Below are 18,024 nucleotides of genomic sequence, written 5' to 3'. Positions count from 1 at the left end.
AGAATTGTTACAGCACACAGGAGGCCATTCAGTCTATCGTATCAGCAACAGCTTTCCGAATGGGCAATTCGCCTAGCACTATTCCCCCGCCTTGTCCCCGTAACCCTGTACACTCTTCCTTTTCAAGTAACAGTCTAATTCCCTATTGAATGCCTCTAGAGTATTGCATCCACTTCTGGGCGCACAGATGAAGAAGGGGAGGAGGATGATTGGGGCATAAGTGTCGGTATGGACAGGCTGGGCTGAGTGGTCTGTTTCTGTGCTGTGTCCCCTATGTGATCCCCAGATCATTGGGTGTTCTTACCTTGGATTTTTCATACCGCAGCCAGCTCAGTGCAAGCTCTGACCGTTCTTCCCCGGCAAACAGGGGCAAGGCCTGGTGAAACGCTGTCCGTATGAAGTCCTCCCCTTCTTTGCAGTGGCCAGCTGTCCTCCGCTGATTGGGCACTGCAGCCATGAACCCGACAGCGCTGACCCCAGAGGCTGGAGAGTCAGACCAAGACAGCGGTCTCCCATCACTCGAACCGCCTGCAAACAGGCTGAGCTCATCCAACGCCATGTTCAGGCAGGAGGGAGGGAGGCCGCACCCAGCTGGAATTCCCAGAAACTGGAAAAAGGAGGACATGAGCTGGAACTTCAGATGTGGGCTGGAGATTTTGAACATTGAAGAACCAACGTCGTCAAACAGCACCTGTTTATATTTAAAAAAGGGAAAAATGTTTACAGCTTTAATGAAACCTGAAAGATGCCCTTACAATTAAAATGTGTGTTTAAAACAAGGCAACATTAATATTTTGAAGTGTGAGAGATAAACCACTTGTTTATCTATTACGGTGTTCCAAAAGGTAATTTGTTGTCTGAAGCACTGAGATGTGTTCTGGTGAATCTTTTAATCTTTCCAAGATCCTGAATGACTTGCTCCATACTTTCAATTTTTCCAGTTTTTATTCCCTAAAACCATTTCTCTTTTGCAACAATGGGATACGATGCTGGTCAATAACTCCGAAATCTTTGAGTTGATGATGACCACACTTCCCATGGTTCAGTGAGTAGCACTCTCACCTCTTAAATTGTGGGTTCAAGTCCCACTCCAGAGGACTGAGCACGTAATGCAGGCTGACGCTCCCAATGCAGTACTGAGGGAGGGCTGAACTGTCAGAGTTGCCGTCTTCTGGATGAGACATTAAACTGAGGTCGCCTCCCCTCCCTAGCTAACATTAAAGATTCGGCTACACTACTCAAAGAACAGCAGGTGTGTTCTCCCTGGTGTCCTGACAAATATCTATTCCTCAACCAACATCTGGTCATTATCACATTGCTGTTTGCAGGAATTGCTGTGCACGATTTGGCTGCCAGGTTTCTTACATTATAACAACAACGACAGCACTTCTAAAGTTATTTCATTGGTTGTAAAGTACTTTGGATGTCCCGAGTTGGGGAAAAAGGTGCTAAGTCATCTCTTTGGTGACTTCTAACAGCAAGTCAGCTACACACATCGTCCTCTCAGTTTCTATTTCTCATTTCAGCATTTTATAGATTGAAGTTTGAGCGCTTGTGCAACAATGGGAGAAAATATGTGAACAGATTGTATGAAATTCCTCTGCCGTTTAATAAAGGCGTCATCAACACAACTCTCGGGGTGCGGGTGTCATTCGAAAGGCCAGCACACACAGCCCAGTCCTGGCTGCCCTAAGGTGGTGGTGGTGGTGGTGTCGATGGTGGTGGTGTTGGTGGTGGTGGTGGTGTTGGTGGTGTTGGTGATGGTGTTGGTGATGGTGGTGTTGGTGGTGGTGGCGATTTATTTCTTTTTGATGCATCGGAGTGACTTGCTAGGCCACAGAACATGGTTAAGAGTAAACGATGTTAGCAGTCACGTATAGGCTAGATGACGCAATGATAGGTTTCTTTCCCTAAAGGGCATTAGTAAATCAGGTTGGTTCTTATGACAATCCAGCAGCTTCATGGTCACTTATTAAAGATCAGCTTATTTCCAGATTCTTAAACTGCCTTGGTACGCGATTTGAATCACAGTCAAAGCTCTTCAGCCAATGAAGTAATTTTGAAGTGTGCTATTAAGTCGGCAAGCACGGTACTAATTTGTCCACAGCAAGGTCCCACAAACAAAATGCAATAAATAACCAGACTGTGTTTTTTTTCCCTGTGATGTTGACTGAAGAATAAATAACCCCTGACCAGCTCAATTTTTACCAGTATGTGGTTTGTGCTCTTACTGTGACCATTAGGTGGAGCTGCATGTTCACATGTATTGTACAAATGGTGGATTTAGTGCAGAAACTCCCATGGGGATAGGATACAGTAATATAAAAAACACATGGTACAAAGGACAGTGGAAATCTGGGACTCTCTCCCCCCAGAAGGCTGCGGATGCCGGGATTTTCAATACAGAGATTGATAGACTTCTGTTAGGTAATAGTATTGATCAGCATAAAATCAAGGCGAGTAAACGGAGATGAAATCAACTATGTTCTAACTGGATGGTGGAAATAGCTCGAGGGGCTAAATGGTCTCCTACTGTTTCACTATAGATTGCATCCTAGCAGATTATCCATGACAGCACTCAGGTCAGGTCAGAGGATACGCTGACAGGATGCAAGTGTGACACTCACAAAAATCTCCAAGAACAGGTCACATTTCTTTGTTAACTTTCCAATACAATAATTAAAAACTTTGCAATTCAAAATACATTCACATCTCCACTGTGTAACGGCCCAGATCTTCCATTCTCCAGAGGGCTCCATCCCGGAGGTACCCCAGAAGACGCGCTGGGGGAACCCCTCAGAAGCCCAAGTAAGATCTGCATGGGAATTGCCCTGGAAGTTTCAACTTTCGTTGGGCAATTACCCTGCGTCTGGGACCCTCTGCAACTCGATTGAAAGTTGGAGACTTTGGATGGTTCCAACTTACTTAGCAGAATAGTTACCCAGGAAAAGTTAAAAAGATTAAAACCAATTCCACCTCCTGAGTAACTATCCTACTGACACCAACCCTCCCCCCATCTGGACCTTCTTGAATAGCCCCCACTCCACAGGGCCAAAAGTCCGGGGAAGAAATATGGAGCTCCAGGCTAAGGTCAGAAAACAGGAGCGAGAGTGCAATCCAACAGTGATGGCCACTCCAATGAAGATTCAGCCCAGTAGTTTACAAACGCACCAAGGCTAAACAGTGGATGCCACCTTGGACAGCCTCACCAATGAATACTGGGATGGGTGGCATTGGTCAGCTGCCAGGCCAAACAATGTGCTCATTTTATCCTGAAACATTCTTTAATACTAAACACACTGAACAGAAACCAAAGGTGTAAGAGAAAAAGTGGATTTCGTGCATTCTCCTGCAACGAGCTATTTGAAATCGATGTTGCTGTACTGCTGGGTCAGCAACCAAAAGATATGTGCTCCAGCTGCTCCATAAACGATGGACAAATCTTTACTGTGCATTTTAAATAGGGTAATGGTCCTCTCGAGGGGAGAGGGGGAGCTAGTGTTACAAACACAAGTCCTTTCTTCTCTCTAATGTAACAATGATTAAGTTACTCTCTTGCAGCCCACATCAGACTATTCTGAGATATCCAATTTGGGCATTTCACAATATATTCAACATTTTTAAAAAATGCTCTGGGTTTCTTTATTATTATCCTTCCCTGAAGAACCCTGACACTTTTCCACATTAAAGGCACTTAAATAAATGCAAGTTATTGTTGCTTGTAAGTAAAACTAGTAAAGCTGTGTTTATTGACCATCTCTTGTTCCTCCAGAGAGTGACGGTGGGTGTTTTTTTTATTAAACTACAAAGGGTTATTTTTGCCACTGACTAAATTACTAGGTCACTTGAATGGTCGCTAAAGGTCAACAATGTCGTATGGGACTGAGTTCAGATATGGGTCCAGTTGGGTTATATTAATCTGGGACCTATCCTGGTCAATGATGCCAATTGAACAACGTGTTATGGAGGGAGGTGAGCTCCAGTCCCACCAGCTGTGCTTCACTGGGCAGCAATCTTGTCTCAGTCAGAAGCTAACGGTACATCATCCCTTGACCTAGTGACTGTCTGAGGTTGAAACAGGCCGTTCATAGCCTCGGTGTTGTATCCGACCCCAAGATGTGCTTCCAACCACCTCTGTAACATAGCTGGATTCTGTCCCTGCCTCGTCGGTTTCCGAGGCCCTCATCCCTGCCTCTTTATTTGACTATTTTATTGGTTTTCTGGCCTACACTGGCTCCAATGATTTTAAAACTCTCATCCTGTCCTTCAAGTTCCTCCGTAGCCTAGCCCCTCCCTATCTCTTGTAATCTCCTCCAACTCCACGACCCTGAGATCTCGGCAAGCCTCCAATTCTGGCCTCTTGCGCGCCCCAGATTTTAAATGTTCCACCGACTGGTGACTCTAGCTTCAGTTGCCCAGGCCCCAAGCTCTGGAATTTTCTCCCTAAATCCAGATGCGTCTCGATCTCTCTCTTCTCCTTCAAAACATTCCTCAAAACCTACCCCCTTTCATCTAATCTCTCCTTATGCAAGTCTGTCAAATTTTGTTTGATAACACTCATGTGAAGCATTGAGGGACATGTTATTATATTAAAAGAAGTGATATAAATGCAAATTGGTGCTGTTTAAGTCCCACTCCAGGGGTTTGAGCACAAAATCTAAGCTGATATTCCAGTACAGTACTGAGGGAGTGCTGCAATGTCGGAGGTGCCGTCACAGCAGGAGGGATTCTCTCTGGTGCCCTGTCCAACCAAAATCCTTAAAACAAAAACAGATTATCTGGTCATTGTCAAATTACTGTTTGTGGGAGCTGCTGGGCTTCCTACATTACAAGAGTGACCACACTCCAAGTGCCTCATTCACTGTATGGCACTTTGGAAACGGAGGTCATGAGAGACGCTGTATAAATGTGAACTTTTCTTTCTCACTCACTGAAGTGTCAGACTCGATTCTGTGCTGGAGTGGGGTTCAAATCCACAACATTTTGATTCAGAGGTGAGGATGCCGTTGCTGAGTTATAAATAATTATATATACCGGGCTTGTTGTTTAGATCAGGGCTTCCCAAACTGGGTCGCGACTTCCCAGTTGGGGTTGAGAAGACGAGATTTTGAGGTTGCGAGCTCCAAGTTAGCAATGGCTGCCATGGAGCTCAGGCTGAATGTTAACAGCTAGGTGGCCCCTTTAAATCCTCGCGTTTTTTTTCTATTGGTGGGTGTGGCCTAATGGACAGATCTTTGAGGCCCGATTGCTGCAGCAAAAAAAAAGTCTGTGAAAAGGTAGGTTTTTAAAAAAAAATATAAACCCTGAAGGTTAAACAATCCCCGCCAATGCTAAACTCCACCCTCACCTTCCTGCTCAGCAGCTGAAGCTACCCCACCCCTGGGTCTCACAAAATCTGAGGTATTAAAGTGAGGTCACACCGGGAATCTGTTTGGGAAGCGCTGGTATAGATTTCAAACAGGAGACTTTCAATCCATCAGTCTTGGTTGGATATAAACCCAGATTCAAGATGCAAAAGGCCAACATCCAGGCAAATGCATCTCCCCATTCCCATGGCAACAGGCCTTTAATGTGGATTTAAGCAGAGTGAATGCTCTGACTAAAACACTTTGGCTCCAGGCTTGTGAGAACCAAGGCAGCATTTGCCACAGGACTGGTCAGGGTTAAACAAAGCAGATTTCAGTCAAGGACCCATAGGTAAGAATTTGTAATTTGTGCACACCCCAGTCATCGTCTTGATGACGAGGGGAACTGCACCGCCTCTTGCGCTTATAAAACAGGCCCAGCTTAATAAAGTAAGACTTTCTGCTCTATTTCTCTTCAAAATAAATATTCATCCAATTCAAAAAACAAATACATTTTTTCACATCCGGATTGCAATGACAAAATTAAATACTCCACTAAATCAATCAACACCCCTCAGATTAACAACAACTTGCATTTGCATAGGGTGTCTTTAACACAATATCCCAAGGTCTTTCACAAGGGCATAATTTAACAAAATTTGACACCGAGCCACAAAAGGAGACACTAGGACAAGTGATCAAAGGCTTGCTCAAAGAGGTAGGTTTTAAGGAGCATCTTAAATGAAGAGACAGAGGCGGAGAGACTTAGAAAGGGTCGAGGCCCTAGGCATGGCTGCCAACGATGGAGCAATTAAAATCAGAGATGTGCAAGAGGTCTGAATTGGAAGAGCACAGACATTTCAGGGGGCTGTGGGGCTGGAGGAGGTTACAGAGATAAGGAGGGTCAAAGTCCTGGTGTGATTTGAAAACAAGGATGAGAATTTTAAAATCAGGCCATTGCCAGGCCGGGAGTTGGTGTAGGTCAGCAAGTGCAACCATGATGGGTGAACAGGACTTGGTGCAAGTTAGGATCCAGCCAGCGGAGTTTAGAATATATTCACATGGGTGGAGGGTGGAAGATAGGAGTCTGGCCAGGAGGCAAATTTTTCTTTCCTAGACCAGTTTGATATTAGACAGTTCTAATGAGGTTAAAAAGAAATCGCCTTTTACTGAACTGCATGGAAATCGTTCTGAAAAATAAATTGGCAACTTTGATTTGAACGCAAAATATGTGTGAAAGAATTGGAGGTAATTTTTTTTTACACTGGTTATTTTTATAGAGGTTGAAGTGGGGAGAGTAAGAGACGCAGAGTGGGAAAGGTGCGGGGAGGAGGGTGGAGAGAGAGATAGACAGAATGGGAATGGAGAAAGAGGGAGAGGCAACGTGGGAAAAGGGGGTAGAGAGTATCTCTCACTCTATCCCCTTTGCCGTCCTCTCTCCTTTCCCACTCTACATCTCTCTCCTCCCACTTCCCCTCCTCCCTTTCCCATTGTGTCTTTCACTCTACCCCCTTTAATTCCTATAAAAATAACATGTAACCACCAATATTTTCTATCACCAGCACCATTCAGGTCAAAGTTGCCAACCTTTTTTGCTCCAGAGCAATTTCCATCCAGTTCATTAAAAGGTGCTTTCTTTTTAAACCTAGCAAATTCTTCAAAACAGAAAACTCCAATCTGACGCACGCACAAAAATGCCTTCAAACTGAGCATGTCTCTGGAATCCTCAATTAGCCAATCGGAGCCTTCTGGCCGAATGGCCAATCAGGAACTGAAATACAAAGAGCTGTCCAATGCCAAACTAGTCTGAGAAAGAAAAATTCACAGCCAGGAGATCATAGGAATAGCCCAGGATATGAGCGGGGGAGGAATTATAAGCTGGGAAGAAATTTCAGAGCATTCTCTCTCCCAGATTCCATTTGCAGCTCCCTCTCCAAGCAGAGTGCGCCAAAGGGAAAACCGTGCATGCTCAGTAGATCAAACCTCCTACTTTTCGTCCAATGGTCTGAGTTCCGACATGAGTGCAAATGGTCAGCTCACCTGTCTGTCAGGATCCTCACAGTCCTCTTCAGTCTGACGCTTTGCCTTATCAGCTCGCCATGGCAACCAGTGTTTGGAGTCACGGGCGCTCTCCACCTGTATCCAGAGCTGCCACTTGGGTAGTGACTTGTCACTGACCTCTTCCCCATCTTCATCCTCCTCCTCGTCATCACCTATTCAAAGTCAAATGATACAATGTTAGAGGGAGCGCAGGGACAGCAAGGCCTACAGGAAAAGGCGGGGAGGTGGTCTGCACACAGAAATCTTCCAAGGTGGCAGGAGAAGTTAAGAAAGGTCAAAAAGGCTGATGGGATCCTTGGCTTTTTAAATAGAGGCACAGAGTACAAAAGCAAGGAGATTATGCTAAACGTTTTCAAACACTGGGCAGGTCCCCGCTGGAGTATTGTATTTAATTCTGTGCTCCACAGCTTAGGAAGGAGGTCAAGGCCTTGGAGAGGATTCACTGGAATGGTTCCAGGGTTGTGGAACTTCAGCTGCATGGAGAGACTGGAGAAGCTGGTTCTCCTCACAGCAGAACAGATTAATAAAAGATTTAACAGAAACATTTGAAATCAGGAAGAATTTCAGAAGTATTGATAAACACAGGCAGAAGGGTCAAGTAAGTAGAAGGCCGACATTAATTGGTAAAACAACCAGAGGGGAGAGAATGAGAAAACTTTTTAAATACAGCTAATTGTTAGCTCCAGATGAAGCAGATTCAATAATAATTTTAAAAAGCAAATTGGACAAATACTTGCAGAAGAAAACTGCAGGGCTATGGGGAAGGACCAGGGGATAGCCCTTTCAAAGAGCCAGTAAAGGCCATTTCTGATAGCCTCAGTGTCCTTTTGGGATTTTTCCCAGGTCTTTAAGTGCCACTTTTGGATTAACACCGAATGCTGAAGCTGATTGAATGGTGGAGTCGCATCAACAGGGAGCTGGGCTGCAGCTGCCAGGACGATGCAGGCACATGGACCGGACTGAAGCTGGTGTCTATGAAGCAACACAGGCTTTCAAACTAACACGCACTGTTCAACCCTGTCCCCTCACTTAGCTAAGAATTAAATGTGCACAGAAGTCTAGCGAACAAATATTCACCCCTGGTGATCTCTGACTTTTGCTGCATAAGGCATTAAACGAGGAATCAAGGTGGGTAAAGAGAGTCAGGACACATCGGCCACGATCTCACTGAATGGGGGAAACTGGTTTGTCAGTCGGAATGGCCTTTTCCTTTTCTTGCAACACTCTGGATTCCTTTGGCAGCATGGCCAGTGAGTGGAAGGGTCAGCGGGTGGAAATGTTTCTCCCATGGTTCAATGCTTGTCCGTCCAAAGATCCCTTTGGTTCTGGTTGGAAAGAGATTGTGGGGGTGGGGGTGGTGGGGGGGGGGAGCTGGTTCAGGGACAACTCAAGGTCATTGTACAACTGCAGGACTTTCACTCATCCCCATACAGATGTGGAGTGATGTCAGAGGCTCTCCCCTGTAAGCACTGGCCAGCTGCAAACTGAAGACAAACAGGGATCTCTGGCTCACTGCATTAGGAAACATGTGGTTTAACATGTTTAAGACTTCTCTTAAAGAATAATGTGAATCAAAATACACTTGCAAACCTATAACTGCAGTGCAGCCAAGGAGTTAACCTGGACTGCATTTGTTTTGTTATCGTTCCTCATTACACAACTAAAAAGCAAACTTCAGGAGCAAAAGCAGTGATTAAACACCTGGTAATTAGATTGTCTGCTTTGTGCTACTGATAATTCCTATCCAAACTTTTAGATTTGGGGGAACTGGGTGACAAATTCAAACAACACAATATTTCTCTGGTGACCATAGCAACTCTCTGGCACCTGCATTCAACCCCAACCCAACAGACTGGGTTGGGGTGGGGGAGGTGAAGAGATGAAAGTTCCCTCCCCAACAGCACAAAGTAAGTGTGGGTGGCCGCCTCATTCCAGTTCCTCGTGACACACAGTGAGAAGCAACCCTTAATGTGACATGTATTGGATAATCTCATTTAAAAACACCATGGGTAACTGGTGCGAGCGATGGAAAAGTTCCAATGGTGCAATAGGAGCTGCTCTTAAGACAACAACTTGCATTTTTACAGCACCTTTAAATGTGGTAAAACAACCCAAGGTACTTCACAGAAGCAAAATTAGAAATCTGAGCCAGGTAAGGAGATATTGGGGCAAGATAAAGGCAAAATACTGCGGATGCTGGAAATCTGAAACAAAAACAAAAAATGCTGGAAAAACTCAGTAGGTCTGACAACATCTGTGGAGAGAAAGACAGAGTTAACGTTTCGAGTCCGTATGACTCTTCTTCAGAGATATTGGGGCAAATAGCCAAAAGCTTGGTCAAAGAAGTGGGCTTTAAGGAGCATGTTAAATGAAGAAAGTGAGGTTAGAGAGTCAGCGAGGTTTAGGGAATGAATTCCAGAGCTTAGGGCCTTGGCAAATGAAGGCACAGCTGCCGACGGTGCAGCGATTAAAATCAGGGATGCTGAAGGGGCCAGAATTCAATGAGTGCAGGTAACACAGAGGGTTGTGGAGCTGGAGAAAATAAGACACAGGGAGGATTTGAAAGGAAGGATGAGAATTTTAAAATAGAGGCGCTGCTTAACTAGGAGTCAATGTAAGCTGAAGGCACTAGATACAAAGGCTATAGACCCTGACAACATCCTGGCTGTGTTATTGAAAGCTTGTGCTCCAGAACTTGCTGCACCCCTAGCCAAGCTGTTCCAGTACAGCTACAATACTGGAATCTACCCAGCTATGTGGAAAACAGTCTAGGTATGTCCTGTCCACAAAAAGAATAAATCCAATCCTGCCAACTACCAGCCGATCAGGCTACTCTCGATCATCAGCATAGTGATGGAAGGTGTCATTGACAGTGCTATCAAGCAGCACTTCCAAAGCAATAACCTGCTCACTGATGCACAGTTTGGGTTCCACCAGGACCACTCTGCTTCAGAGATCATTACAGGCTTAGTCCAATAATGGACAAAGAGTCGAATTCCAGGGGGGAGATGAGAATGACTGTCCTTGACATAGGAACATATGAACTAGGAGCAGGAGACCATCACTCAGCCCTTCAAGCTTGCTCTGCCATTCAATAAGATCATGGCTGATCTGATTGTAACCTCCTGCTTACCCCAATAACCTTTCACCCCCTTGCTTATAAATAATCTATCTAGCTCTGCCTTAAAAATATTCAAAGCCTCTGCTTCCACCTCCTTTTGAGGAAGAGAGTCCCAAAGACTCACTACCCTCAGAAAAAATTTCTCATCTCTGTCTTAAATGGGCGACGCTTTATTTTTAAACCGTGACCCCTAGTTTTAGATTCTACCACAAGAGGAAACATCCTCTTCACATCCACTCTGTCAAAACCCTTCAGGATCTTAAAGGTTTCGATGAGGTCACCTCTTACTCTTCTGAAGTCGTGGATACAAGCCTAACTTGTTCAACCTTTCCTCATAAGACAACCCATCCATTCCTTCTCTGAACTGCTTCTTACACATTTACATCTTTCCTTAATTAAGGAGATAAATACTGTACACAATACTCCAGCTGTGGTCTCACCAGTGCTCTGTACAACTGAAGCATAACCTCCCTACTTTTGTATTCACTTACCCTCAGCAAGGCAGCGTTTAATGAAGTGTGGCATGAAGGAGCCCTAAGAAAATTGAGGTCAGTGGGAATCTGGGGAAAAATCTTCACTGGTTGAAATCATACCTAATACAAAAGGAAGATGGTTTTGGTTGTTGGAGGTCATCTCAGCACCAGGATATTGCTGGAGTTCTTCAGGGTACTATCCTAGACCAAAACCACCTTCAGCTGCTTCATCAATAGACTTCCCTTGATCATAAAGTGGGGTTATCCACTGATGATTGTACAATCTTCAGTGCTCCTCGGATACTAAAGCAATCTGTGCATGCACATGGCAAGATCTGGACAATGTTCTGGTTTGGGCTGATAAGTTCCCCCTTCAAGCCACTCACCATCCTGACTTGGAAATATATCGCCATTCCTTCACTGTCACTGGGTCAAAATCCTGGAACTCCCTCCTTAACAGCACTGTGGGTGTGCCTACACCACATGGACTGCAGTGGTTCAAGTAAGTGGCTAACCACCACCTGCTTTAGGGTAATTAGGGACGGGCAATAAATATGTAATTCTCTATGTAAATCTTTCTTTCTTTCTTATACAGGAGTGCCTGATGATGACAGTGGAAAGTCCACAAAAGCCTCAGCTTTTAGCTTGTGCTAAGTTGATAAATGTCAGCTAGCGTCAGGCAAGGCCTCAGTGTATTCTCTGACAAAGTGTCAGGCAGGGTTACTATTTCTGATTAGCTTCCAGCTTGGACAAGGGCAAGATTGGAGTCGGCTAAATGGTGGAAGAACCTCCCAGTAGTGTCCAGTTTTACTTAAAAAGAGTGAGGCAGTTCACGACTCGGGCATCTACGGAACAGTTCCCCAGTAAGGCAATAAGGTCCTGAAGGAGAACTGAGAGGTGGGGGGTCGGTGGGGGAGAGAGAAAGGAAAAAATAATATTACAAAGGTTAAGGGTTGGAAGGAAGGAAAAACATTTAAGAAAAATATTTATATGGATTCCTATCAGGCCTCTTGGAAACTTTCCAAAAACTTCATGTAGAATGAATTACTTTTGAAATTAGGTTAATGACACCTGGTCAAACGCAGCAGGTCCCTCTAACAGAGAGAAGGTGGACGACCGCTTGTTTTTTTTTTAAGCGATGTTTGTTGATGAAAAAATGTTGTTTGGAAAGTTAAGAGAACAATTTCAGAGTGGGGCGCCTGTTGGCAAGCATCCCTGGAGTGCAAAGTTCAATCTTGAGTATTAAAGGGAACAAAGAGGCATCAGAAAGTGGCTCACCTTGCTCATTCAGGACAACCCAGCCACCCTTTTCCTGCTGCCGCATCCACGCCTTCCAGCCTCTTGCGCCTTCTTCTCCAAACCGGGGTTCGTCGCTGTCCCAGAACGGCTCAAAGAATTCCACCTGATCAGGAAATGCACACAGACTCTCGGTCATTGATAATTCAGAACCATCAGTAATGCAACCAGAATCTCCCTGCAGGCTATGTACAAGACCCAGTGCTGTACTCAGGACGTACAGACCAGGGATGTACTGGCTTTAGTGCCTCTAATACCTCTGCAGTTAAACAGGTGTGCTGTTGAGGAATGTCCACTCGGACCTAATGTGAGAATGAGTCACTACTTACAGGGTACAAAGGGAAAAGATAAAGGAGCAGCCTTCCAACCAAAGCAGAACACAAATGACAAGATCCCAAGATGTCACATCTCTGAACTAGGATTATTATCCACAATGGAGTAGCTCATTGTCTGCCTCACTGAGCCCTGACAGTGGCATGGTTAGTTTGACATGTAGTATTATGGTATGTTCAGGATTTCACCAGTCAGGTATGGGTGAGAAAGACCATTCAGCCCATCCTCAATCATGCAACTAGAGAGAACCTACAGCCCTCCCATTGCAGTATCCAACCTCTCTCGTGTCATTTCAGGATTTTTCTCTCTGTTGACCAAACACCGAGTTGGTCACAGCCTAGTCAAAGGGTTGTGGGGGGGCGGGAGAGAGAGAGAGAGAGAGAAAAAGAGAGAGAGCGTGAATTGAAGAATGGTAACTGTTGTGGATGTAGAGGGCAGCAGAGCCTCGAGAACTTCATGGCAATGTGGCCAGCTGCTTTCTGCAGTGCAGTGGCCATCACACAAGAGCTGCACATAAACAGCTTGACCACTGTTAGTGGCACATTAACAATGCAACCACACCTAATGTGAAAATGATTCCATTCATGAACAATGGGCTGCAATGTTAAGATTTTGATTTAAAAATTGGTCACCTGTTGTGCTTTACATAAGTTTACAGCTGATAATTCTCAAATATATTGCACTTGAGGTGACCATGGAAAACAAGGTGAAATTGCTGACTCTAACCTCCCCTCCTCGATGTTCATGGTGTACACCTGCAGCTTACAACGGCTTCTCTGGTGACTGTGGCCTTTTGCACTCAATCTAATTTTATGGCTTTCATGGAAACCATTCTGATTCAGCCTTCAGAGACTTCAATTGTTCATGTCAAGTTTCCCTCAACCTGCAACTGCGATTTTTTTCATATAAAAGTATATAGAGATTGAAAATCAGAAGGAAAATAAAACAGCAAAAGCCCAATAGCACGGCGAAGATGAGATGAGATAAAAATCTATTGTCGCGGTTGTCAAATATAGCAGTCTCAAAGTAAAGCTGCTCCTGAATGCCAAAGGCTTTCTTTGTTGGCCGCTGTCTTGCCTGTGATGAACCAATATTATTGGCAAACCATCAGATTTGGGTTTAAAAGGCTTTGTCAGTGGTTTACAAATACATGTTTGAATGCGGAGAGGATGTTTCTCCTTGTAGGGAGTCTAGAACTACGAGGCACAGTTTAAAAATTAGGGGTCGCCCATTTAAGACGGAGATGAGAATTTTCTTCTCTCGGGATCGTTAGTCTGTGGAATTCTCTTTCCCAGAGAGCAGCGAGGCTGACTCATTGAAAATATTCAAGGCTGCATTGGATAGATTGGTGATCAACAAGGGAGTGAAGGGTTATGGGGGCAGACAGGAAAGTGGAGTTGAGGTCACAGTCAGATCAGCCATGATCTTATCGAACGGTGGAGCAGATTTGAGGAGCCAAATGGCTTCCTCCTAATTCTTGTTCACGTCCTCAGGTAGACATGCAAAACTTATCTCTTTGATCCCAAGCCCCGATCATTGGTCTCTTTCTCGCACCCAGCCCTGCCCAGGGATCTCTGGAGTTCCGTCAGCCAGGTTCTCCATTTGTCCAGCTGCCCAAGACAGACCCCGAGGCAGGTGGGTTTTGAAAGATCCAGGTGAAGGGAAGACGGAGGACATTTAAGCAGCTGCACAGTTTCGAAGAAATGAATTGGATCAATCAAGTAATCCTGACGTGCAGATTACAAAACGGGTTCTGGTAATGTCACTGTGATCTATTTTCTGCTTTACAATACCATCTGCTGTCAAATCTAACGTCATTTCCATTAGGTGTGGGGAACATGTGAAAGAGGGCATCTAACAAAAATGAGGAAGAAAATGCATCAATCTTCTGAAACTAATTATGGTACCATCTTCTTGACAGCACAATGAATATTAACCCCACAGGGAACCTGCAACTTGAACTATATTAATGGTGCAAGGCATTACAGATGATAGGCTTTAAAGCGGGCTTGGAAATAGTGCTTCAGCACTTAGATAAAACTCTGTTCCACAACTCAAATAGCACACAGGGATGTTGACAGATTGACACCAATGCTGGGCTGGGCACTTGACAGCCACTGAACAGAGGCACAGCCATTAAGACCCTTACTCTCAAATCAATTTATTTCTCATGTAGTACGTCACTGCAATTAAGTGCCTGCGTACTTTGCAATTCCTCTTGTGGATCAGTAATGAATTACCATCAGTGGAAAGAGAAAGAACTTGCATTTACATAGAACCTTTCATGACCTCAGGGTGGCCCAAAGCGCTTTACTGTAGGAAATACGGCAGACAATTCACACACAACAAGCTTTCACAAACTGCAATGTGATAAATTAAGTGATGCTGGTTGAGGGATAAATATTCACACGAAACCAGTGAGAACTCTCCTACTCTTCTTTGAAACAGTGCTACAGTCATTTGGTCGTACAGAATTTGAGTATTGCTGAAAAAGAGAGATATATGTCAAAGCTTTTCGTCTGGCACTCTTCAGGACACTTTGCAAGAATACCAATAGGGGGGAAGACAACAATTTATACTGTATGTGAAGCGAATGCTGACTGGTTGGCAAGTGGGCTCTGATCAGTAGAGGCATTGCCATGGAGAATGCACCAGTGATGGTGACTGACAGTTAACTGCCAAGCATTGTTTGAAATTTAAACCAGGCAGCTTGACCCTGGTTGGTCAAGACATTGGCCTGAGGAATGAGTCAGCGAATGGCTGTCACTTGTTTAGCTGAAACAGGCGCAATGTGTGTACATGATCTTTCTGTCTGCAGTGAACAGGGCCCTGTGTATTAATATCTGTAGGTTCCGGTACACACAAATGTGCCACACTGCGAGCCCGACTGACAATCTTAAATTGGTTATCAGCATAATTCTTAGCACACTTAGGATTATTTAGCAAGTGTTGTTCAATCGCAGAATCACATCTAATACTGGATACTGTGTTTTGAGTTTTGCAAGCACGGGCTGGTTGAATATGGTCTGTATCTTGCCTGTTGCGAACAGTGGCTGGAACATGCTTTTTGATATGATCGGTCAGTCTTTGGGACCATATAAACTTGATGCACGGGGCCCTGTTCTTTGCAGACTGAAAGAGCATGTACACACATTGCACCTGTTTCAGCTAAACAAAATAAGTGACAGCTCTTCGTTGATTCATTCCTCAAGGTGATGCCTTGACCAATCAGGACAAGCTGCCTGGTTAAATTTCAAACACTGCTTAGCAATTAACTGCCAGTCACCATCACTGGTGCATTCTCCATGGCAATGCCACTACCCACTTGGCAACCAGTCAGCATTCTCTTCACATACAGTATAAATTATTGTCTTCCCCCATATTGGTATTCTTGCCAAGTGTCCTGAAGAGTGCCAGACAAAAAGCCTCAACATGTCTCTTTTTTCACCAATAAATAGTGATATCGGATGTTTTACATTCACTCTCTCTTGAGCTTCGGTTTACTGTCTCATCTGATAGTGCATCACTCCCTCAGTAGGAGTGTCAGTCTAGAGTTGCGACTTCAAATCTCTGGAATGGGACTTGAACCCATGATGCTCTGGTTCAGCAGTAAGAGCTAGCCACTGAGCCAAGGCTGACACCCAAGATAAAAGTTAGGGTTCATTAAGGCCAGCAGGTAGGAAATTAACACAGAAGGGTATGCACACAGGAAAATTAGCAGCGCAACGTGTCAACGAGCCAGTGCAAACCTGCTGCTCTAAGCCATTTTCAGCCAGGTCAGAGGTAGAGCTGTTACAAGTATTAGCAAACCTAGGATGGGGAACTATCAGCCAGGGTTCTCCCTCCTGATTTCTATCCAGCGCTAGGCAATGACACTAAGGAAAGACTGGCTGAGCGAGGAACTGGAGGGTCTCTTCCTGCCCAATAGTAGCCCCACAAAAGATCCCTACCTGCCCAACGGGCTGTATTCCAATGGCCCCAACACTATCAGGAAGGGTCCCCACTGTCCAATGGACTGTGAATGAGTAATTTGATCATTACAACAATAACCGTAAATATACTGAGTTTTGAGCATCTCTGTATTAATGCAAAACTGAACGATAAAAGGAAACTAATGGAGAACAAAAACCACTATGATTTCTGAGTCTTCAATATCAAGCTTGTATTAAAAAACAGTAATTTGTATTATTTGCACGGGGAAGTAATATGTCACCTTGTGCTGGCAGGAAAAAAAACATCTAATCCATTTGATAGTTTCTCAAGTCCCTGCAATTTGTATCCTGTCACCAAGTACAGCAAAGAAACTACTGGCAGTGTGTATTACTGGCCCATCCTTAACCCATGGAAATCAATACAATTAACCAGAAGCAATTACACTTCTGTATTGCACTGTCATACTGCGGTAGAGCAACAAATCCAAGAGGAAGTTTAAGTTACCAGTAGAAAATTGATCTCAACAGGCTCTCTTATGGCTCTTTGCTAAAAATAGGCATAGCTAGGAGTATCCCCTTAAAGATGTTAAACCAAGGCCCATTCTGCTCTCTCAGGTGAATGTAAAAGGTCTCACAGCACTATGCCTAAGAGGAGAGGGGTGGTGGGGGGGCTCTCCCTGATGTCCTGACCAATATTTACCCGTCAACTAGCAGCACTAGAGATGGATTATCCGTTCATTATCATATTGCTGCTTGTGGGAGCTTGCTGTGCACAAATTAGCTACTGTATTTCCTACGTTATTTCAGTGACTACGTTACATTGGACGTAAAGCACCTTGGGATGTTGAGGTTGTGAAAGATGCTACATAAGCGAAAGTTCTTGCTTTCTTTGATGGGCCGTTTGACAAGGGTGGTTCAATCCCAATTAATAATGCCACTTTTTAAAAAAAGAGGAGAAATTTCACACCAAGATCCTGCCAGCACAACCTGTGGTCAACACTATCCTAAAAAATACCTGTATAAAAATATGGATCGACATTCTCCAATGTTGTCAGGTCCCACATTTTACCACACTTTATGAAGCCTATCTAGCCCAGCACATTTTGCTTACAGTCCTGCAGTAAAGTTATTAAGTCACAACCACCCCAGTTTTACTAAGTCACTGCCAACTCTAATTTACTCATCTATGTTCTGTTTTCCTTGATTCCATTACAATGTCATAGGCAGTTTCCATCATAAATCTGGATATAGGAATTCATAGCTTTTTTAAAATTCTTTCATCATTGCTGGCTAGGCCAGCATTTATTGTCCATCCCTAATTGCCGTTGAGAAGGTGGTGGTGAGCCTCCTTCTTGAACTGCTGCAGCCCATGTGGTGTAGGTACACTCGCCGTGTTTAAAATGGAGTTCCAGGTTTTTGATGCAGTGACAGTAAAGGAACAGCAATATAGTTCCAAGTCAGGA

The 18,024-nt window shown here is 44.4% G+C and overlaps 1 protein-coding gene across 1 annotated transcript in view; it reads right to left on the bottom strand.

Moving 5' to 3' along the window:
• nrde2 (NRDE-2, necessary for RNA interference, domain containing) overlaps positions 1-18,024 on the bottom strand; it is a 63,745-nt gene that overhangs the window by 6,824 nt on the left and 38,897 nt on the right. Inside the window, exons 8-10 of the mRNA XM_078562028.1 lie at positions 12,279-12,402; positions 7,386-7,558; positions 305-691 (exon numbers count right to left, since the gene is read on the bottom strand). Coding sequence (XP_078418154.1) covers positions 305-691; positions 7,386-7,558; positions 12,279-12,402 — 684 coding nt within the window. The remainder of the gene's footprint in view (positions 1-304; positions 692-7,385; positions 7,559-12,278; positions 12,403-18,024) is intronic.

Source organism: Cetorhinus maximus, chromosome 18, assembly GCF_964194155.1.
Source record: "Cetorhinus maximus chromosome 18, sCetMax3.hap1.1, whole genome shotgun sequence".
In the NCBI taxonomy this organism is placed as follows: Eukaryota; Metazoa; Chordata; class Chondrichthyes; order Lamniformes; family Cetorhinidae; genus Cetorhinus; species Cetorhinus maximus.
The sequence above is the reverse complement of the archived record's forward strand: the minus strand, read 5'-3'. Positions and strand labels throughout refer to the sequence as shown.